The sequence below is a fragment of the Phyllobates terribilis genome, unplaced genomic scaffold (assembly GCF_046119375.1).
Source record: "Phyllobates terribilis strain yellow unplaced genomic scaffold, ASM4611937v1 Scaffold_11__3_contigs__length_659146591, whole genome shotgun sequence".
Taxonomy (NCBI): Eukaryota; Metazoa; Chordata; class Amphibia; order Anura; family Dendrobatidae; genus Phyllobates; species Phyllobates terribilis.
Window position 1 is genome coordinate 447,798,248 of NW_027362771.1, and position 23,853 is coordinate 447,822,100.

Here is a 23,853-nt window from a genome sequence, read left to right on the forward strand (position 1 = left end):
ACCCATAGCAGTCTGTACAGAAGATAATAAACATCTTGTTGCTGAAACATTTGTTCAGAGTCCAAAAAAGTCCACCAGAAGAGCCTCTTTGGAATTGGGAATTTCACGACCTTCTCTCATGCGAATCCTGAAATCTATTGGGTGGAAAGCTTATCGTCCACGTTTAATTCATGGTTTATTGGAGGATGATACAGACAGGTGGCTGCAATTTAGTGTTTGATAAATCTCCCCCTTCATAACCTTATTATACTTTCTGTTCACTTACTTTTGGACCACCATAAATATATATATATATATATATATATATATATACATATATATATATATATATATATATATATATATATATATATATATATGTTGGTGATTTACAGGTAGTCATTGGAACTACAGTAGACATAAGCAAAAAAAAGTACCAGATAAGTAATTTTATTTTAAGCAACAGATAATTGACAACTTGAAAGGACCAAGGTTGTTGCTTGTGTGGAGAGAGTTTGGAGTTTATGATGCATTAGGAATACTATATCTGGGAAGCTCAGGTCAGTAATTAGCATATCCTTCATGATGTGCACTAGCTACTTAGTTAGGATTTAGGTTTGATCAGCCAAAATGTATATTTTTAGAACAAAAAGATATGTTCCTATTTTGGTGTTGCTATGGTGATTTTTTTTTTTAACACGTTATCATTCTAATTAAGTAATAATCATATGATTTAGCATCTGTTTTCTTTATGCTGTGACATGGCGACTTTAGCTGGGACACAAGTTTTGCGGCAGAAGATCGCTATGTGCAGGTGAATCGGGTTGTATTGCAACACTTTGGAGACCATGATCACATCTAGCAAATAAAAAAAAAACTTACCTGACTTTTTGGGACATGATTGTCGTGGTAGTGATCCTCTAGGGGTCACTATGTGACCAGTTGATTGAGCAGCAAGAGTATCTGAAAACATAACTTTTAATCTAATCTTTTAATATATACTTTTGATAAAAGCAAAAAAAGGACCTGTGAGGTCAATATAGCAATACAACATCCCGATACAATGTATGATGCCACATGGGGATGTATTCTTGCACTACTGCATGCGAACAAGACAGGTATAAGACTCTATACAGATGTAAGTATGGAGTTAATATTAAAGGTTTCTAAGCCTGTCCAGAAGAGAATAACCAATGTGGATAATCAATGGAAAGATAGTGGCGTCATTAACAATATGCATCACCACTGTAAAACAGAACATGCATTGTTTTGTTAAAAAAACAGTGCATGATAGGCGTCCTCCATATATCTATCAATAACTAGATGGTGGCCCGATTCTAACGCATCGGGCATTCTAGAACATGTATGCGGCCGACCAAGCGCAATCAGCAGAACGGTGTTTAAATTTGGCGCCAATATCGCTGATTGGTCGTGGCCACGACCAATCAGCGAACCGTGTTAGTGAGGACCGGAGAGCGTGTTTAAATTTGGCGCCAAAATCGCTGATTGGTCGCTGCTGCCGGCGGCCGCGACCAATCAGCAAACCTTATTACTGAGGACCGGGCAGCGGCGCCGTCCCTCCCTTCACACTTGCCGTCGGGATGATCAGCGGCCAAGCCGCTGATCTCCCGACGGTAGCCACATGGGGGTCAGCGGCGCCGCAGGTCGGGGTACTTATGCTGCTAGCAGCCAGGAGATGAGCGGCTAGCGCCGCTCATCTCCCGGTTGCATCGCCGCTGACCTCTGTGTGGAGCAGTGTTTAAATTTGGTGCCAATCAGCAGAGCGTTGTTTAAATTTGACGCCAAGATCGCTGATTGGTCGTGGCTGGCGGCCGCGACCAATCAGCAGAGCGGTGTTTAAGTTTGGCGCCAAAATCGCTGATTGGTCGCGGCCAGTGGCCGCGACCGATCAGCAGAGCGGTGTTTAAATTTGGCGCCAAAAATGCTGATCAGCGAATCGTATTTCTGAGGACCGGGCAGCGGCGTTGCCTGTGCGGGTACTTCCGCTGCGAAGAGCCGGGAGATGGTCGGCTGCTCGCAGCTGAAGTATCCCGACCGGCGGCGCCGCTCACCGGTCCTCCCTTGACACTTGCCGTCGGGAGATCAGCGGGCCAAGTCGCTGATCTCCCGACGGTAGCCGCATGGAGGTCAGCAGCGCTGCCCGTCGGGGTACTAGTTCTGCCAGCAGCTAGCGCCGCTCATCTCCCGGCTGCATTGCCGCTGACCTCCGTCCGGCAGATGAGCCGCTAACGGCCGCCATCTTATTCTGAAATCCCGCGTCGCTGACTGGCCGCGGCCGGACCAATCAGCGACGCGGGATTTCCTGGGCAGACGGACAGACAGATAGACAGACATACAGACGGGATAAGACGATTATATATATTAGATGGTGAGTAATAGACTATCAGGTCATAGATACACACTGTAAATCACCCCAATGGTGAATTAGACATAATAAAAGCATATATAAATTGCAATGTCCTCACCCATTGTTGAGTTGAGTTGTCAGTAGTAGGTTCATATGGAATCTGGAGCAGGAGTCAAGAAGGAGAATCACATCGGCAGGTCCACAATGGCATCTGGTTCTGCCCCTATTAAGCCCTCCAGGGGGTACTGCACTGCCCTGGATCCCCTTTGCTCCCACCCTAACAAGGGCAATCCACAGCTACCACTGCAATAAACAGGCCCTGCACTTGCCCTTTAGAATATGCCTCTCATGTGTCCCGACACGTTTCCTCTTCCTCAAGATTCCTCAGGAGACATAAAAAGGGTTCTATTCTATAGTGCTATAATAAAAGCCATCATACTCTCCACTATCCTCATAGCAGGGATGACTACTATGTGACCCTATTGACCTGCCTTATGCTGCAATATAGCAGTGGTACATAGCGATCTTTGGCTCTTCAGCTTCTGTCTTGCCCAAAGTCGTAATGTAGCCCCAGCCTTATAGTAATTATCAATTTTTAAAGTCAAGCATTTCAAAAATAGATGTCGTATTTCTGTTTGTTAATGAACATGATGTAGTTAATTGGATTACACCAAGAGGGAAAAATAATTGTAGATTTAAAAAGAACTCACAGGCCCAGTCTCCTGTTCTCAGATGCTGATGAAGTGTGAGGCAAGGTGAGGAAGGAATGCACCGAAAATAGTAAATGTGATTAATGCTACAGATGTGGATGGCTGAACACATGACAAGGAAAAAAATGACAGCTCATTTTAGTTAACATGTTTGTGAACTATAATTACTTATAATCCTCGCTCACAACTGGGAATGCTTAATTATACTGGGTGATTTAAGTAAAACATAAAAAGACAAAGATGTGTCGCTGATATTTACACAGTAGACAGTGCAAACGTTCTCCTAATGGTTACTAATTGTGACCTCAATTCTCGTAGACAATGCTCATCCTACTAACACACTACACCAAACACATTTTTAACATCATTTTCCATTTATATGCCTTCTGTAGTTTATTGGATTAGGTAAAATATATAGAACAACTAATCCAATAAAATATCAATTTAGACATCACTGGTGTCAATGTCCATCTTCCAATGCTTCACTTTATTACACTATTTCGAAAGAGTAACTTACTATCTCTTTGAGTAACTTAGTAGATTCCTCACAAAAAAAGCTAACCATTAATGCTACCTTCTGAGATAAGGGTTAATGATGAGAAAATCCTTTACTAGCAATGTGAAACTATTTACACCACCATCGCCCACTACTTCACTCACTGCTGGCCACCTAGGTAGTGATGTTGTGTCAATTTACAAATACCCTAAGACAATGACAGCCAGACATGATATGACACCGTTAAAGGTGTTATCAAGGTTTAGGACAAAGGTACACAGTCACTTTATGTGACTTCTGACTGTGTTAAATTGTGACAGTGTGTGGTGTGCACACGGTAATCCCTAATATTCTCGTACCATTGAGTGGTCTGGTGACAGCCTTTATATGTTTGGCAAGCTTGCAGCCACATTCCGACTAGATGTGCTTAGTTTCTATTATAATCACGATCACATACCTACTAGATGTGGTTGGTTTTCTTCAAAGAAGTCTATTGTCACATGCCAACTAGATGTGCTTAGTTTCTATTGCGATTACGATCACATACCTACTAGATGTGCTTGGTTCTCTTCAAAGCAGTCTGTTGTCAGATGCCAACTAGATGTGCTTGGTTTCTCTTGTGATCACATGCCTACTAGTTGTGCTTGACTTCTCTGCAAAGAAGTCTATTGAGAGAAGCCAGACATGTCTAGTCGGCATGTTACCACAAGTTTGCAAATTATATGCATGCAGTTATGTGACTGTCTGCACCGGGAATTTTGAGGAGTCAAAATTCAGCAGTCCTCAGAAACATAGAGTGGCTGCAGTCTTTTGTTCAAAGTCTGGAAAGGCAATTTGCAAGGGCTCACCATTACCAAACGGCTTGTCACACTTCTGCTATCAAAACTGCTCATAAGGGACTATGATTTGCTCAATATCATAAAAACAAAATGAATCAAAAATGTTAAATTTTTTTTAATAGTACTGTATTAAGATGATAATTGTTGGTTTGTATCCTCAGGATTAATGTTATGTTAAGTACCAATGTACATAGAGACCATATTTTATAAGAGTCCTTCTATAACCTCTACTATTGCTTATAAATAGACTCATGTAGTCATTATTTGGGTGAGAAATGGGCCGTAACAATTCCACAGGTGTTCACGTTTCTTAGAGATCATACATCTCATGTCATATTCTTGGTGAGGTACAAATGAGCTTCCTTAGTGATTAGGTTTTGATACAAGCATCTTTCTCAGCTATCAAGTTTCTCCATATTAAATGGTATTGTGTTGTATGACTTACAGAGGGTACAGGAATGAATTATGGAAACAATCAAACAGCAATGCTGAGCTATAAGTTATCATTTCAGCACAAATTACACCAGATGTGTAGAAATAGGATACTATAGATCTTAACTAATGTAGTCTGCGGAAATAATCAAAGTCATCAGTTTTAAAGAAAGAACACCTACATAAATAGCAACTAAATGGAGATCACTAAGGAAATACATGCAAAATTATTTGCAATTAATAATATGAAAACTTTACCAATTAATATTTTATTGGAAAAGTATTAACTTTTCTTTTTTTAATATTTTTTTGAAAAATTGTAAATATATCAAATCAAAACATATATCAAGAAATATGTATATCCTGACATGGAGGGATCATTTTTTCTCACTGCAGTTGTAACTTTCCCTTAACCATTAGTCCAAATTGTTGAGGAAGAAGCCTTTAAGTTGCCAGTAAGAACACTGTTAGAGATTTCCTACCGATTTATTATCTCTAGATGTGATGTAGCAACTTTCTTTTTGTCAAATCCGTTTTAATTTCAAATGTACATTTTGAATAGAAATGAGCAAACAATTTGCACTTCTCTGGTCTGGCATCCACTTCATTACTCGTAGGCAGTCAGATCAGGACGATGCAAACTTCTTCGAGTGGAACTGGAATACCCTTATCCCGGCCACTTTTATGATTAGTAGACCTCTTCGATATCACAACATCACAGCATGATGCATGTCATAATGTTGAGTGCCAAGTAATAGCAAGAGGCTCCCCAGATGCTGACATTTGACTGCCAGCCAAGAAAGTTTGCACAGCCATAATTCAGCTGCCACTATGTACTAATTTCCTCTTTCGCGATATTCCTCGCGTTGGATTCTAAATCCCGCATGATGCTTTTCCTATGAGTCCATTTACCTGGGTGAGTGCACATGGCACTTTATTGCACATAGTTATTGCTTGCTTTATTTTTATAGTCTTTTGACACTGCATTATTTATTATCTATACATATGTATTGCACCTTTCTTCTTAACTGAACACTACTTGACTTCACTTTAGGGGTGGTGTCTAGTGATGAGCGAGTATGTTATGTTAACCCTTTTGGCGAGCTTGCTCGGGTGCTCACCGAGTATCTTCAGTGTTCTCAGGTGTTATGTTTGAGTCACGCCGTGCACATGATTTGCGACTGTTTGACAGCTTTAATACATGTGAGGAATGCCTAAGGAACATGCATTCCTCACATGTATTAAAGCTGCCAAACAGTCGCAAATCATGCGCATGGAATGACTCAAACATAACACCCGAGCACGCTGAAGATACTCGGAAAACACCCGAGCATGCTCGTAAATCTCAAGTAACGAGCATGCTCGCTCATCACTAGTAATGTCCATTCAAACTTATCTCAGATATACCCCACATGTATATGGCTCTATTGGTTATCATGACAGCTCTACGGGTTGTAATCCCGTGATAATTTTTGGCCGTGGAAACAGGTTCTGGGGCTATGTGCACATTTTTTAAATGTTTTTATATATGTTATTTAAAAAAGATGTACATAGTTTAAATTTAGGAAGCGCAACCTATCATTTGTACGCGTCTTTCCTGTTTTTTTTTTATTGCAATTTCCAATATCTGTTATTTTATGTCCTCAAGTGATCAAACTATACAATTCTATTTGGACAGCACGGTGGCTCAGTGGTTAGCACTGCTGGAATCCAGGGTTCAAATACCACCAAGGACGATATCTGCATGGAGTCTGTATGTTCTCTACATGTGTGGGAAGAAACCTGATAAAGGATTTACATCATGAATCCCAATGGAGACAGTGTTTATAAAGTCTCCAAAGCACTACAGAATATGTTGGTGCTATATAATCAAGCATGATCAATTTCCAAAGACTTTTAACAGATTAAATGTTATTGCAGACATTCAGGCTTCGATTTGTCAAAGTGATTACACCAAAATCACCACCACAACGTGGAGTTGTACAATAATTTTGTGACGATTGCCTTTTTCACGTCAGGGACGCTCCAATGCAAAATCAGTACCAACAGCCCGATTTACCATGTGCCTTTTCTAATACTGGTGTCTCATGTGGCAAAGGTTATTTTGGCCACTCTGCGTCTCTTCTAAGCTATGTCCCTGTTCTCACAATTTCAATTTATTCCATTTAAATGAAAACTTTTTAAATATAAGTCGCATATAATATTAAATGACAGGTGGATTTCTTTAAAATATATATCTGCCAAGCTATATTCAAAATATATCCATTAATATATATTAGCTTCCAGATGCATGGACATTGTTTTAAGTAACCTAAGACCAGCTTTATAGCGCTCTGTAAGCCTCTCTGTAGGTTTAGCAGAAAAGGATTATATTCACAAATTATACAAAAATAGAACATGAGTTCACTAGAGCTCTGCCCTGAAAAAATTATATCCACTGATTTAATTCCATAACATCACATGTTTTTTTGGATTGCTTACCTTTCAAAAAGGCTTAAGGAATTGGCACAGCCAATTGCTTGCCCTTTCACTGGCTGCTTGCCATTGGCAGAGACTGTCTCAATGATCCTTGCAGATTCCCTGGCACGTGGCGCTAAGACTACAACACACAAAGTGCAATGAAACTGACGGAAATCTAATTAGTATATAAGGGATTAAGCAATGTGGAAAATAATGATTTCATCTTCATGTCTGCATTTCAGCTAAGTTAATCCTTTAAGTGCCAGGAGGTTTTGGCAAAAATGGTTTCTGTATTTTCTTAATCCATTATGCATATAAAGTTCATTGGAAAAGATGTAACAATGTCACCTAGTGGCCAAAATATAGAAGATGACATATGTACACTTTTTACTTTAATGTTTTTAATAATTAATCTTTAAAAAAAATGAAATAATTTTTTCAAAAAAATCTTAATTATAATAACTAACCAATGATTTTTGTCAGCAGCTCCCTGCATGTTTCCATGGTTACAGACTACAAACAAACTCTTTGTAGTCTGATACTGCAGGCTGTTGCTCTTCTTCCTTTTTGATATTTGTAAGTAAGCAAGAATACTAACCAGATGGAAGAATGTAACACGAATCATCAGATTACTCCCAGACTTTGTGGTATAAATGCAGTGTACTGAATACTTTTTGTCTACTATTTATAGGCTACAGAGACTTTTATATGGGTCTTTAAAAGAATTTCACATAAAAATGTGAAGTATTTGGTTGTTAGAGTATCCCTTATTATTAGTAATATCACAGTATATTTTAGTATCTCTTAGCAGTGATCTAAGATTGAGAAGCAAATAAACCTAAACCAGACCAACTACACAAAAATGATTATTTCAGACCAATACTTATCTGCCAATATCAGAATATTTGATGGTCCAGGGGAGAATTTTGAGATTTGGCCAAAAGATTTTTTTTTCAACTCATAAACCATTTTATAGAAGACCTGTGTGTTCTCCTAATGTGTCTATTTTTGAAAATTAATATTCAAGATGTGAAACACTAAAGTGTCTGTTCAGGTTCAGAATATATAACCCAAAATTCATTGACTTATAATCAGTAACCTACTAATATCGTTGACTCTGGGACATGAAGAACCTTTGTGCCATCACTGATTCCTGAGGGGTTCTCTAGTGTTTAAAAATTAAAGCCAAATCCATTAGGACTTCAAACCACTGATTATTAGCCATCTGTTTATACAGATTCAAATGCCAACTCATTAGGACAGGAAAAAAATGCAGACAGGATATTTAAGGCAGTTAGATAGTCAGGTATTGACCGACTGAGCAGCAGCATGAGCAATGGGGAATAGGTTTGACAAGATTTGCTAATTTATGAGCATAAGATGTGAGGCCTTAAGGGATCTCTTACATTGTGCCCAGGTAATGTAAAGTACATAGTGTCACCTTGGACTATATTCTTTCAAAGTAGCAGTTGAACTTTTTTTCTTATAATATCAACATAGTAGGATCTGGTTACCAACATACATAATGCATATTGAATCTATATCTCCGAAACAATTAAATCAATTAAATCATATTAATGTACTGTATATGTATATATATATATATATATATATATATATATATATATATATAAATATACACAGACATATATATATATATATATATACTGTATATATACATACATACATATATATATATATATATATATATATATATATATATATATATACAGTGCTCAAAAAAATAAAGGGAACACTTAAACAACAGAATATAACTCCAAGTAAACCACACTTCTGTGAAATCAAACTGTCCACTTATTAAGCAACACTGATTGACAATCAATTTCACATGCTGTTGTGCAAATGGAATATACAATAGATGGAAATTATTGGCAATTATCTAGACACCCTCAATAAAGGGGTAGTTCTGCAGGTGGGGACCACAGACCACATCTCAGTACTAATGCTTCCTGGCTGATGTTTTGGTCACTTTTGAATGTTGGTTGTGCTTTCACACTCGTGGTAGCATGAGACGGACTCTACAACCCACAGAAGTTGCTCAGATAGTGCAACTCATCCAGGATGGCACATCAATGCGAGCTGTGGCAAGAAGGTTTGCTGTGTCTGTCAGCGTAATATCCAAAGGCTGGAGGCGCTACCAGGAGACAGGCCAGTACACCAGGAGACGTGGAATGGGCCATAGTAGGGCAACAACCCAGCAGCAGGACCGCTAGCTCCACTTTTTTGCAAGGAGGAACAGGAGGAGCACTGCCAGAGCCCTGCAAAATGACCTCCAGCAGGCCACAAATGTGCATGTGTCTGCACAAATGGTTAGAAGGGTTGTATGAGGGCCTGACATCCACAGATGGGGGTTGTGCTCACAGCCCAACACCGTGCAGGACGCTTGGCAGTTGCCACAGAACACCATGATTGGCAAAGTCGCCACTGGCACCCTGTGCTCTTCACAGATGAAAGCAGGTTCACACTGAGCACATGTGACAGACGTGACAGAGTCTGAAAACACCATGGAGAGCGATCTGCTGCCTGCAACATCCTTCAGCATGACCAGTTTGGCAGTGGGTCAGTAATTGTGTGGGGTGCCATTTCTTTGGAGGGCCACAAAGCCTCCATGTGCTCGCCAGAGGTAGTCTGACTGCCATTAGGTACCGAGATGAGATCCTCAGACCCCTTGTGAGACCATATGCTGGTGCAGTTGGCCCTGGGTTCCTCCTAATGCAGGACAATGCCAGACCTCATGTTGCTGGAGTGTGTCTGCAGTTCCTGCAAGATGAAAGCATTAAAGCTATGGACTGGCCCGCCCGCTTCCCAGACCTGAATCCGATTGCGCACATCTGGGACATCATATCTCACTCCATCCAACAACGTCATGTTGCACCATACACTGTCCAGGAGTTGGCGGATGCTTTAGTCCAGGTCTGGGAGGAGATCCCACAGGAGACCATCCGCAACCTCATCAGGAGCATGCGCAGGCGTTGTAGGGAGGTCATAAAGGCACGTGGAGGCCACACACAATACTGAGCCTCATTTTGACTTGTTTTAAGGACATTACATCAAAGTTGGATCAGCCTGTAGTGTGTTTTTCCACTTTAATTTTGGGGGTGACTCCAAATCCAGGCCTCCATTGGTTAATAAATTTGATTTCCATTGATGATTTTTGTGCGATTTTGATGTCAGCACATTCAACTTTGTACAGAACAAAGTATTCAATGAGAATATTTCATTCATTCAGATCTAGGATGTGTTATTTGAGTTTTCCCTTTATTTCTTTGAGCAGTGTGTATATATATATATATATATATATATATATATATATATATATATATATATATGTATATACGAGTATATATATATATATATATATATATATATATATATACACATATACATACAGGTGCATCTCACTAAATTAGAATATCATCAAAAAGTTTATTTATTTCAGTTCTTTAATACAAAAAGAAAAACTCATATTATATAGAGTCATTACAAACAGAGTGATCTATTTCAAGTGTTTATTTCTCTTAATGTTGATAATTATGGCTTACAGCCAATGAAAACACAAAAGTCATTATCTCAGTAAATTAAAATAATTAACAAAAAATGCCTGCAAAGGCTTCTTAAGTATTTAAAAAGGTCCCTTAGTCTGTTTCAGTAGGCTCCACAATCATGGGGAAGACTGCTGACTTGACAGATGTCCAGAAGACAGTCATTGACACACTCCACAAGGTCCAAGAGTTCCAATTTTCATTTGAAAATCAAGGTTCCAGAGTCTGGAGGAAGAGTGGAGAGGCACACAATCCAAGCTGCTTGAGGTCTAGTGTGAAGTTACCACAATCAGAGATGGTTTGGGGAGCCATGTCATCTGCTGGTTTAGGTCCACTGTGTTTTATCAAGACCAAAGTCAGTGCAGCCATCTACCAGGAAATTTTAGAGCACTTCATGCTTCCCTCTGCTGAATAGCTTTTTGAAGATGGAAATTTCCTTCTCCAGCAGGACTTGGCACCTGTCCTCACTGCCAAAAGTACCAGTACCTGGTTTAAAAACAACAGTATCACTCTGCTTGATTGGCCAGCAAACTCGCCTGACCTTAACCCCATAGAGAATCTATGGGGTATTGTCAAGAGGAAGATGAGAGACACCAGACCCAACAATGCAGACAAGCTGAAGGCTACTATCAAAGCAACCTGGGCTTCCATAACACTTCAGCAGTGCCACAGGCTGATCACCTCCATGCCACATTGATGCAGTAATTGATGCAAAAGGAGCCCCGACCAAGTACTGAGTGCATTTACTGAACATACATTTCTGTAGGTCAACATTTCGGATTTTAAAAACATTTTTCAAGCTGTTGTTCTAAAGTATTCTAATTTACTGAGATAATGATTTTTGTGTTTTCATTGGCTGTAAGCCATAATCATCAACATTAACAGAAATAAACACTTGAAATAGATCACTCTGTCTGTAATGACTCTATATAATATATGAGTTTCACTTTTTGTATTGAAGAACTGAAATAAATTAACTTTTTGATGATATTCTAATTTATTGAGATGCACCTGTACATACATAAATATATATACATGCAACTAATTTTAAGACAAGGAATTACAGCAGATAAACTATATGTATATTTATATGCTTTGGGTTTTCTTTTTCTTATACCTGTTTGGATAATGGGATTTTAATGATGTGACAATAGACTTACATGTTTATTTCTTGCGAGCTGGAACAATTTTTTTAATTTTTTTGACTGTATGGAAGGCCTACTAACTACAGGGGCTGCAGAAATTGCAGTCACACTAAAACCCATGATTAGTTTTGATTCAAATTTGTCATTAGTGCCACAAAACATAGTCTACAGTCTATATTATTTTTGCATGTAATTTAAAGGTTATGTCTACCTTTGAACACCATTTTACTGCTCATGCATGTAGCAGATATATCACATTGCTTAACTTCTTCTGATTTTGAATAACCATCTGTAGAATGGCCCAGAGCTGCATTCTCAGACCTGCTGTCTGCTAATGGGAGAAGTCAACAGGCTTGTAGCCAGACAATCAGATAAGAAAATCCATCAGATGATCATACAAAGCCCAGTCAAGAGAATCAGTGGTCAGTGTATAGCTCTTCTCTCTCCAGTCTGTATCTCCAGTGGGCAGGAAGGTAACTTCTTGAATAGATGTCACTTTCTTTCTCTTCCTAAATATGTATTCATAGTGATTAAATACAGGCTTTATATACAATATATTAATGTGTATGATTTTAAAATTCACATGCCAAATTAATTTATAGGTCATGTAAAGTCATTTTGCAAAAATATTGTATCATTGTATTACATATTTTATATTAATCCTGAAATCTAGTCTGAATTATAATCCAAAACTGGCTTTAGACATTTTTCAGAATTCTCTAATTTCTCATTGTTTGCATAGATTTTGTTAAACCCACAGTAACGGGCAGACTTCACTACAGGAGCTTTTTTAAGCTGTCATGGATGAGTCTGACAACAAGCCTGTTGACTTCTCCCATTAGCAGGCAGCCGGTCTGAGAATGCAGCTCTGGGCTGTTATACAGATGGTTATTCAAAATCAGATGAAGATTAGTTATGTGGGATATCTGCTACATGCATGAGCTGTAAAATGGTGTTCAAAGGTAGACATAACCTTTAAATTACATGCAAAAATAATATAGACTGTAGACTATATTTTGTGCCACTAATGACAAATTTGAATCAAAACTAACCATGGGCTGCAGTGACTGCAATTTTTGCAATCCCTGTAGTGAGGCCTCCCATACAGTCAAAAAAATTACAAAAATTGTTCCAGCTCGCGAGAAATAAACATGTAAGTCTATTGTCACATCATTAAAATTCCATCATCCAAACAGGTATAAGAAAAAGAAAACCAAATGCATTTGAAACACAATAGGCTTTCTTAGTCAAAGTGTGCCATGATTAGGAACGTCTGTTTCGTTTGGAACCCATTGGTTTTTCTTTTATATACCTGTTTGAATAATGGCATTTTAATGACATGACAATAAACGTAAATGTTTTTATTCCTCTTTCGCTAGAACAATGCTTTTCATTTTTCTATTTAGTAACTATGTCTGATTAGAGTGGATTTCCTGCTCCGTAGAACAAACTTCATAAAACTAGAGATGAGCTGTTTTTTTTGCATTGTTCCAGTGCAGTAAGCATAATAAATGCATAGAGGGTAACACACAGAATTATATTCCATATGACTGCACCTGACATACACTGATGAACAAAAGGGTAGCAATGTTTAGAACTTTTGACTTTCAGGCTCAATATCTCACCATTCACTACTGCTTGTAAGTGTATGTATCTGCATTACTTCACTTGAAGGAAACTGTGATTGCTGCATAGGAATTGAGTCTTTACTAAAGCCTCATTATTCTGGATCTATCTGTGTAATCTTGCAACAAGTAAATCATCTGCCCCTCTGGTCTCCCTGTTTTCTGGACTATTTGGAGTGCACCACATTACACCACACTACCAGGAAGCTAGCGGTAATTGAATGCACCCAAGCGTCACAAACTTTTTTTTGTCACTACCATGGCGGAATGATAACTTCCGCACACCACATGGTACATAGCATTGCAAGAGCACCCTGATGTAAAGTACATGAAACCAAAAATGTTGATTTCTAGGAGATTCCTCCTTAAAGCGGGGGATTTTCCATCACTTCAGGAAGTCCAAAAGGTGCACCATTTTTTGGAAGCATCCTCAACGTTGTAGGAAAGTTCACAAATATGGTCCGTACACAACATGTCCTTGACGTCTTGGATCAAGGCACATATTGACACAACCCGAACATTAAAAATATATTTTTTTGTACTAAAAGTAATTAATAACCCTTTTACAGTCCCAGTAAAGCAATAAAAAATAGTTTTGCAAAATTGATAATGCCTATTTAGCAAAACCTACATTAGAGGGAATATATCAGCAGCTTTTTGCTACTTCATCTGAGAGCAGTATGATATAGTAAAAGAGACCCTGATTCCAATGATGTTTTACTTAGGTTACTGGGTGCAGTGATTCTGACACAATCAGAGTTTTTATAATTAGCAATGCAGCAGAGCTGAGAAAGTTGCCCTTGCCACCACCAGACTCTCCATAAACAATGTCTATAGACAGTGAGCTGCTTATTACAGGTGGTGGTGGAATTGGCCTAGTATGCACGTACCACTGTAATCTGGGCAATAATAATCTCCAGGTGATATAACCTTCATTTTTAGGTGAACAACAGCACACAGCCTGATAAGCGACATATCACTGAAATCTGTGTGTTTAACCCCTTCCTCATGCAGTCCTCAGATTACATAGCAAAAAACTGTTGACAGATTCCCTTAAAGCCTTAAAGCTCTACCATATTATACAATGTATCCTGATCTATTTGTGACACTATTCTTGGTTACAGCTGGCCTGTGAAAAATAATAATATACATTTACTGTACGTGTCTCACAGGGACCATTCCATAGATTCTTGCAACACTTATTATTGCTTGATTCTCAGGGGATTAAAGCAGTTTTGTGTTTTAGCAGAATAAATAGAAATATGGGGTGCCCAAGGAAATAAGCCATGACTGTGAGAAAAGTGACAGGATCAATAAACGATCTTAGTTTGGCGAAACGAGATGGAAAACTTTGCATTAGAAAACACCAGGAAAAATAGAAAATTAGAAAAACACCATCTTATTATTGGTCTGCGGTCAATCTCTGACGCAGTTGTGTTTGATATGTTTAAGATCAGCTTCTCTAGACACCATGATAGACACAAGGTATGAGGATAGCATTCTCTTTACATAAGAGAGAATGTATTTATCACTGAATGGAGCAAAGCTGAAATTGACAAGTGTGGTGTTCTGTGCTGATAGTATGCCATTTGTGTAGGCGGACCCTCATTTATTTTGTAGAAGAGGGGCTTTACTATGATTTTAAACAAAGTAGACAACCATCCGTATAACATTCACAATGACAAATGTTACGCTCTGCCAGAAGAAAAAGATTTCTTGGTATTTTATTATTTGATTATCACCCCGAAAATCAATGTTAAATAATCTATACAGTGATATACAGAACTAAGTCCCTATACAAATTATAGTAGCACTGTACCCGTTACTAGTACAATGCCTAAGAAAAAGTCTTCAAATTTGCGTGTAAATAAGGGGACCTCACTGCACCCTTGGTTTGGCCAAGAGATTGGTGCACCATTACACCCCCCTCATTTTGAATTTTGGAGACTTTCCCCTCCTATTGACAATGCTCACTTTCACCATAAATGTAGCCAGCTGTTTCTGCAGAGACCTCCTCTCCACCCACACTGTGTGCATGCGGTCTGGCTCAGGCAGTGTCAGTGCGCATACTTGGGCTGAGTTCAGACAGTACTCTAGAAAATCAGCACTGTCAATAAGAAGCTGAGTAAGTCCCCAAAGTTCAAAATAAGGAATCTTAATGGTGCACCAAACTATTGGTCATGCCAAGGGGGCAAGGAAGTCCCCTTATTTGTATGAAAATGAAAAGTACATTTCTCAGGCACTGTAGTACTTACAAGTACAGTGCTATTATTATTTTTATAAGGGCTATTTCCCCTATATTACTGTATAGGTCATTTAATATTGATTCGGGGGATGATAAACTGCCGTTAATGATACAAATCATAGTAGATCTTCAGGATTTAAAAGGTCATTCTTGTTTAACAAATAAATGTTAAATTTTGTGCAATGAGAATCTATTCAATTTTCCAATATACTTTATGTCTCAATAGGAAGGAACTTTTAATGTTTAATAAAACAAGAAGGTAACAAACGACATATAGAAAAAAGTTACAAATGCGTTTCTTACAATAAACCAGAATCTTAACACTCACATTCTGTGTATAGGATCCAGTGCCTGGGGACCTCTTCTTCAGACTGCACCTCAAATGGCACAGCAGGACCACAGTCTTTGTCCTACTCTTCTAAATAAAGTCCTTCTTTTGCTATGTTGATCTTCCAGAGATTAGAAATCTGTCCAGATCATGTGATGGACACACTGGTGCGTAACTTCTTACAAGAAACAGCTCTGACAATTGTGCAGTATTCAACTATAAACTTGTGTCCATCATATAGAATAGATTTCTATCTACTGGAAGTTCTGTAAATGATTAATGTCCTTACTGATAAACATGAATACTAAATGATGGCAAGTAAAGATCTTAAAAAATATAGAAATTTTATTCAAAAAGCATACTGGAGAATTATATACAAAAATAATATGTACTTTCTGTAATTTTTCTCAGGAGTAGGAGCCAAAACAAGGAGTGGGTGATAAATGCAGAATTGGTGACTTGTTTCTATTATACCTTTTTTCAGATTGTTCCTCACCTGGTATTGGCTCCCACTCCTGAGTAATAATACTGACCAAATACTGACCAAATACTGATAGTGGGGCCGTGGCTTAAGTGTTTGCCACAACAGTAGTCCAACAGGAGAACATTGGTTTGTCACATGTCTGAATTGGAACCTTTGATTCTGTGTTCTGTGGTTGGCAACTCTTTCCTTTGAGTTACAACAGACACCTTTTCTTTGGGTGTTTTAGTTCTGTTATCTTTTTTCCTGTTGGTTTTGAGTAACAGGTGTTTTTCATTTACTCAGTTTCTTTGCCCTATCACCTTTCCGGTGCAGCTTTATATACTTTCCCCTGCTGGTGTTTCCTGCTGGTGATAGTCTTTGTTGGATTCATTCACTTTGCTGTAGTTTAAGTTGGTTGCAGTTGTTTCATGTGTGATTCTTTTATTCCTTAGGGAATTGCAACTCTAGCGATACTAAATGCTGCTAAGGAGATTCAGGGTAAGCTGTCGTTTAGTGGGGGGTACCATTGTGTTATCTTTGGGTGCCAACCTCTGCGGTCAGGCTTGGACAGACCAGGGTCAGTGAAGGGCTTTTCCTAATCTGATGAGGGTTTTATCAAGTTCAGACATTTGTCTCCTTGGTTTGTGCGCTACCCATTTGAACGTGCTTTAGCGGTCGTAATAGTAAGTTCATATATGTTATAATTATTGATCAGCGTGTATAGTGGTAACTAGAAGGAGCATAAATGGTCACCAATGTCAAAATCTGGCTTATGATAATTAACTACCATACATGATGTGTTAGTGGCTTATAGCGTACACCACTAACCTAAGGATTTTCCACTTACTGTACAATATCACTTATTTTAGTCTCCAGTTTAACATTTACTGCATCAATGAGCAATAAAATGATTGCTTGCTGAGATCTGAAGAGTTTGCAATGATTCACTTGAAGCATTCGGGAGAGTGGGGTTTATCGGTGTATGAGTCACCTACTCTGCTTTTAGTCCCTTTTCCCTGTCAATAAAAAATGCCAAAATCAGTCAGACATAGGTCAAATGTATAACACTATGACATAGAGCTGAAAGCCAGAAAGTAGATCAGAGATCTAAAGGATGAGTCCTTCTGGAATAGTCTAATGCAGATGCAACATATACACAAATTAGTGAATATGTCAAAGTGCACATGCAAGATTGTCACAAGAAGAACCTACAGGCAGTAGTAAAATAACCAAAAAATGAAATAATTTTGCAGCACTGATATTTATTATTCTATGAAATAAACTTAACTATATTTTATAACAAAATATAAACTATAATTTCTATTTGTCCATTAAATGCATCTATGCAAAGTAGAGAAAATCCTTTTGTTGCCATAAGAAATCAATCAACAAACTCCTGGTAATATATTTACTAATCCCATGCTATATGTTATACCTCATAAAAAGAATATTCCTGTTTAATGAAGTGATGACAAATTGTGATGATAATCCATAGCTTTATGACCTTGGCGGTATGACCTCTAGGACCCTCACTGATTCTGAGAATGACAAGGCCGCAGCACTATTTTAGTCTTTTCCTTCAAACCAACACCTCAGTCACCCATTTTGTGGAGTAACTATAGCACAACTCCAATCAGTCACTACAGTTTCTTTTTTCACAGGCACTGAAGGTTCTAGAGGTTGGATCATTGCCAATCAAAGAGTGGTGGCATATCCTAAAGATAGACCATCATTTTAGGAAGTGCGAATACCCCTTTAAATGTAATGTTCCTTTTTGGCATGATTAGTTCATAATGGGTTAATATGCACCTGAAAAGAGAATCTGTCATTGGGATTTGCTATGGAATCTGAGAGCAGTATAAGGTATGGGCAGAGAGCCTGGTTCCAGTGATGTGTCACTTACTAGGCTGCTTGGTGCAGTTTTGATAGAATCCCTGTTGTCCCTGCTGTAGATGTAGCAGTGGTCAGCATCCTGCGCTCTGTATAACCCCGCCCACACCCCTGATTGGCAGCTTCCTGTGTACATTGTTTGCGAGCTGACAATCAGTCGTGGGGGCTCAGTAATGACTTGCTTAGTTTGAAGCTGAGCATCCGCTTAAACTTCAATGAGTCTGTAAATCTACCTTTATATAATGGAGGGGAAACGTATCAGGAACTTTGGAAATTAGTGATGGATCATCACTGAATTTATATGAGTAATCTATTTAATGAATCTTGATAATTATAATATATATATATTTTTTTTAATATACAATTATCTGTGAATAATAATTTGGGTATTGGGATTGCTATGGTTTTCCCATGATGTCTTCTAGCCATGTTTCTCTAATAATATAGTGGCATCTTAGGGCACAGTCTCCCTTGAGCGGGGGTGCTATTGTCATCCATTTATTAGGATGCCAACCTCCGCAGTTAGGCCACGGCCCCACTATCAGTATTTGGTCAGTATTCGGTCAGTATTTTTTCTCAGGGGTGGGAGCCAAAACCAGGTGAGGAACAATCAGAGAAAAGGTATAATAGAAACAAGTCACCAATTCTGCGTTTATCACCCACTCTTGGTTTTGGCTCCCACTCCTGAGAAAAAATACTGACCGAATACTGAACAAATACTAATAGTGGGGCCGTGGCCTTAGGTAGGGTCTTTTATCAGGGACTTGTAGGATTTGTTGGTTGCAAATATATTTCTATTATTTAACCCTTACTATCTTTTTCATTATTACTATACAACCTAATTCTGGTGTCCCTAAATAATAGCCTTGATTTTTTTAGAAATTGTTGGTCCAGAAACTTGCCAGAACTATTGAGATACATTGCTATTTTGGTTTTGTTCTTATTACTTGATCTGACCCCCTACGGTGATAGGTAAACTTAGTCTTTAGTTATTTTTGGTGGGGGCTGGGTTACCTGGACTAGCTTGTATGTGACACCTAATCCTGTAATGATAACCTTCTACTGATAAAACACTGATTGTATTGAAACTAGAGTGGTAGTCTTTAGAGTGTGGGAGAAAACCAGAGTACTCTGAGGAAACCCATGCAAACACGGGGAGAACATACAAATTCCTTTCAGATGTCCTTGGTAGGACTCAAGCCCTGCAAGGCTACAGTGTTAACCACTGAGCTGCCATGCTGCCCAGATTACATAACAAGAAACCGCTGACAGATTCTATTTAAGCCCATATCACTGTCACACTTTGGCAATGATTTAAAAATTAATTTTGCGTTATTTTTATATCATTACCAAAGTGAGGCAGAGACACACCGTTTATAAGTATCTTTTAAAGAAATGGGCTTAAAGGGAATCTGTCAGAAGGTTCTTGTTAGTTTCTTCAGCCAAGGTTCATTTTCCCTGATGAGCCCTTGACAATATAGGATGTAAACTTTAGATCACAATAGAGTAGAGTAACACAGTAGGGGGTAGAACCGGACCGCCCTCATAAAGGCTCGAATCATTTTGGCTCATTTTGGTTGCTTTTTAATGCAGCATAGTATGGTTGATTTTTAGTATTGGTTTTGTATTTACTATGGATGTTGCCTATGGGTCTCATTGGATCTTTACCAAATATATTAAACGTTAGGTTTTACCTACGTCATTTATGGTGTGAAGGCTAGATTGTGGACACCAACACAGGTTTCAGATCAATATTGGAACAAGTTATATAAGAACTATGTTTATTTTTAAAGCTCAATAATGCTATTTTAATGCAGTCTTTCCAATGCATTATTTATGCACCTTTCTGTGTTTCTACCTGTACTTGTTTTTTGCTTTCTGAGTGATTGATTAATTATACATTAAACCTTACAGTGAGTAATCATATCCACGCACTTCTAATAATGATACATTCCTTAACAACCCCCAAAAACTGTCTGTAGACAAATAATTACAAATTTATAGAGCCCAAAGCATTTGTAGAAATCCAAAATTTTGTTGGGAGAAGGCGCCGGTGATTAAAGCCATCTAATTCCACGGCTGACATTTTCCCTTGTGTTTGTGTTTTTTATTAATTTCCAGCACAACTTGTTTATATAAATTATTGATGCTTAGTTGCAATTACAGTGCTAAAAGGTTTATTAATACATACAGCCTGTGTTGAACGAATGCCTTGTAAACTAGGGCCAAAATTACATATTCAAATTTGCTTCAAACTTGCAAAATATATTATTGACGAAATATATATTAACTTCCGAAAAAAAAAAAGAAATTACATTTTTGGTAGCAGTAAAAATGATCTAGCAGGAAATGAAAGCTGGATGACAAAAGGTAAGGTCCTCTAGTGGTCCTAGGTCACAATAGGGTCACTTAGACTGAAGTCTTAAGACTATATGAAGGATTAGCCATGTGACTTCTGGTTGAAGTTGACTTCTTAGGACTATATGAAGGATTAGCCATGTAACTTCTGGTTGAAGTTGACTTCTTAGGACTATATGAAGGATTAGCCATGTGACTTCTGGTTGAAGTTGACTTCTTAGGACTATATGAAGGATTAGCCATGTGACTTCTGGTTGAAGTTGACTTCTTAGGACTATATGAAGGATTAGCCATGTGACTTCTGGTTGAAGTTGACTTCTTAGGAATATATGAAGGATTAGCCATGTGACTTCTGGTTGAAGTTGACTTCTTAGGACTATATGAAGGATTAGCCATGTGACTTCTGGTTGAAGTTGACTTCTTAGGACTATATGAAGGATTAGCCATGTGACTTCTGGTTGAAGTTGACTTCTTAGGACTATATGAAGGATTAGCCATGTGACTTCTGGTTGAAGTTGACTTCTTAGGACTATATGAAGGATTAGCCATGTGACTTCTGGTTGAAGTTGACATGTTTGTGGCCCACGTGGAGCTCATTGCAGCTGTCCTCACTTTGTGCCCTATGCTTGCTGTGTTTTGGCACAATTAAAATGAAATCAGCTGTCATGTGGCAGAAAAGATGAGGGCTCATCGCCGGAGCCCACATCAAACAGGGGGAGGCGACCTATGGCGTACCTGAACGTCATAGGTCGTAAAGGGGTTAATATCAGAATGACAAAAAAATCTACAACTTTTTAAAGAGCGTGTACGAAAAAACCTGAAAGGGTGTAAATGGCCCAGTCCTGAACTGGTTAAGTTACCTGACTCTTGGAGTCCAATGATGCATTCTTCCTTTGCTTGCCTGGCTTTTGTTGACCCTATTCTGTTTGATGTAAAGGGGTGTACTAATGGACAACTAGTTTTCAATGTATCAAATGTGCCTAGTACAGTAAAGAAAAAGCTTACTTACTCCCCTTACTGACGCCGCTCGTACACTAAGTATTGTGTCCCCCGGAGATGCTGTGACATCTCACAGTTCCTTCTGACGGAAGTCTGAAGGCTGTAGCCTATCAATGGCCGCTTAGGTGGCATAAATAATGTCATGAGAAGCACAAGCCTCAGAAGTGGCGCCAGTCTGGTAGGTAAGTATGCTTTTTCTTTTTTCGAAGCACATTAGAGACAATAGAAAGGGGTTTTCCATTGGAGGTAAGCAATTACAATCTCCGTTCAATGATGCAGAATGTATTCATGCTATATCAACAGTAGGATGTAAATTAAACTGTCATTAAAGTAGTTTTTTACTTTTTTGTCTCTTTTGTCTTCCATTACATTACTTTAGCTAGTCAATCCTTCACATTAATTTAAGGGAAAAAACCCACTCAATAAATAATGAATAAGCATAAAATCATTTAAAATATTCATTTAATAGATTTAAAAAAAAATGAAAATATAAATGGAAATACACTTAAACAAGAAAACAGACTCAAGGATATATAATAAATAATAAATACTCAAATTGATTGACTGTGGGGCATAAAAACAATGAAAATCAGATAGAAGGCAAATCCAGACTATGTGTGGAAGTGCATAGTGCAATAAATATGTATAGCAGCAACTAGAAATATAAATAAGTAAATCACAGTGTATATATATAAATTAGAGTGCTAAACTAAATACTTAACATGCCTAAATAAACACAGAGGGGAATAAATACCATATAAATAGGCCCCACAACCTCCAACACTGTTTCGCTGAATGGCTTTCTCAAGGAGTAAATCAATATATGTATTTATGATAAATGAATATTCCATTATATACATGTTGTAGTATTCTTTGTTAGTTGTGTTGACATTAATTTAAGGGATTTACATTTTTCCTGATTAATAAAGAATTGAAGACAACAATTTACTATATTGTTTTTCTTTTATTCTAAAGGTCCTGTTGCTGTGATCAGTGGAGAAGAAGATTCTGCCAGTCCCCTCCATCATATCAACCATGGCATCACAACACCAAACTCTTTAGACGCTGGTCCAGACACTGTCGTAATTGGAATGACTCGAATCCCGGTAATTGAAAATCCACAGTATTTCCGTCAAGGCCACAACTGTCACAAGCCAGACACATGTAAGTATGACATTTCTTATAAATATAGCACTGAGAACAGCATAGCTAGGAAAGTCTCATTAAATTATTTAGTAATTAGTATATGATGGTAGTTGAAGTTTTAGCTGGGATATGTGGTGTTTTCTTGGATTTGTTCTATTAAAGATATTATATTGCAAAATGTAATCATTAATGCATTAGAAGCCACATTAAACGGGTTGTCTTGGTCTAAAAATACAAGTCTGCGCGCTGTGAGGATTCTCCGGTGCCAGAGCAGGGAGAGGAGGGGGTGTGACCACAAGAATGCGATTTGCATACATGTGGTCATATGCCAACTAGACTGTATCCAGCCTCGCTCAATGCAAATGTAGTGAGCATGCCTGGATACAGTCTAGTCGGAATGTTGCTAAAGGTATGCAAATTGCATTCTTGCAGGCACATGACCGCTTGTTATGTGAGTATTTACAAGTCTGCAGTCACATAGAGTAACTGAAGACTTAGAGTTTTAGACCGGACAATTCCTTTAAGCAAAATATGATAAATTTTTGTATGACTGTAAACCATTGCTGCAATTAGATAGGAGTCATTGCTAAGCTTCCTAAATTTCCAAAAGTATTGAAGTAACTATGTTTTTATCAGAATTTATCAAACGCAGAGTAAAGCTTACATTTCTATTGATGTAAAAAGTTGAATATTTTATTGCCATTATAGTTCTGATTTGTCCATGAATGTTATATATTGCCCCAATGTTTTTACATCCCTTCCTCCATATCAGTCCCCTGACTGCCATTAATGAGTGCACCTACTTGT

At 38.2% G+C, this 23,853-nt stretch overlaps 1 protein-coding gene across 7 annotated transcripts in view; it reads left to right on the top strand.

Annotated features, from left to right (window-relative positions):
* NTRK3 (neurotrophic receptor tyrosine kinase 3) overlaps positions 1-23,853 on the top strand; it is an 874,029-nt gene that overhangs the window by 537,044 nt on the left and 313,132 nt on the right. For all 7 annotated transcript variants that reach the window (XM_073653278.1, XM_073653277.1, XM_073653281.1 and 4 more), the window contains exon 13: positions 22,876-23,064. In XM_073653278.1, coding sequence (XP_073509379.1) covers positions 22,876-23,064 — 189 coding nt within the window. The remainder of the gene's footprint in view (positions 1-22,875; positions 23,065-23,853) is intronic.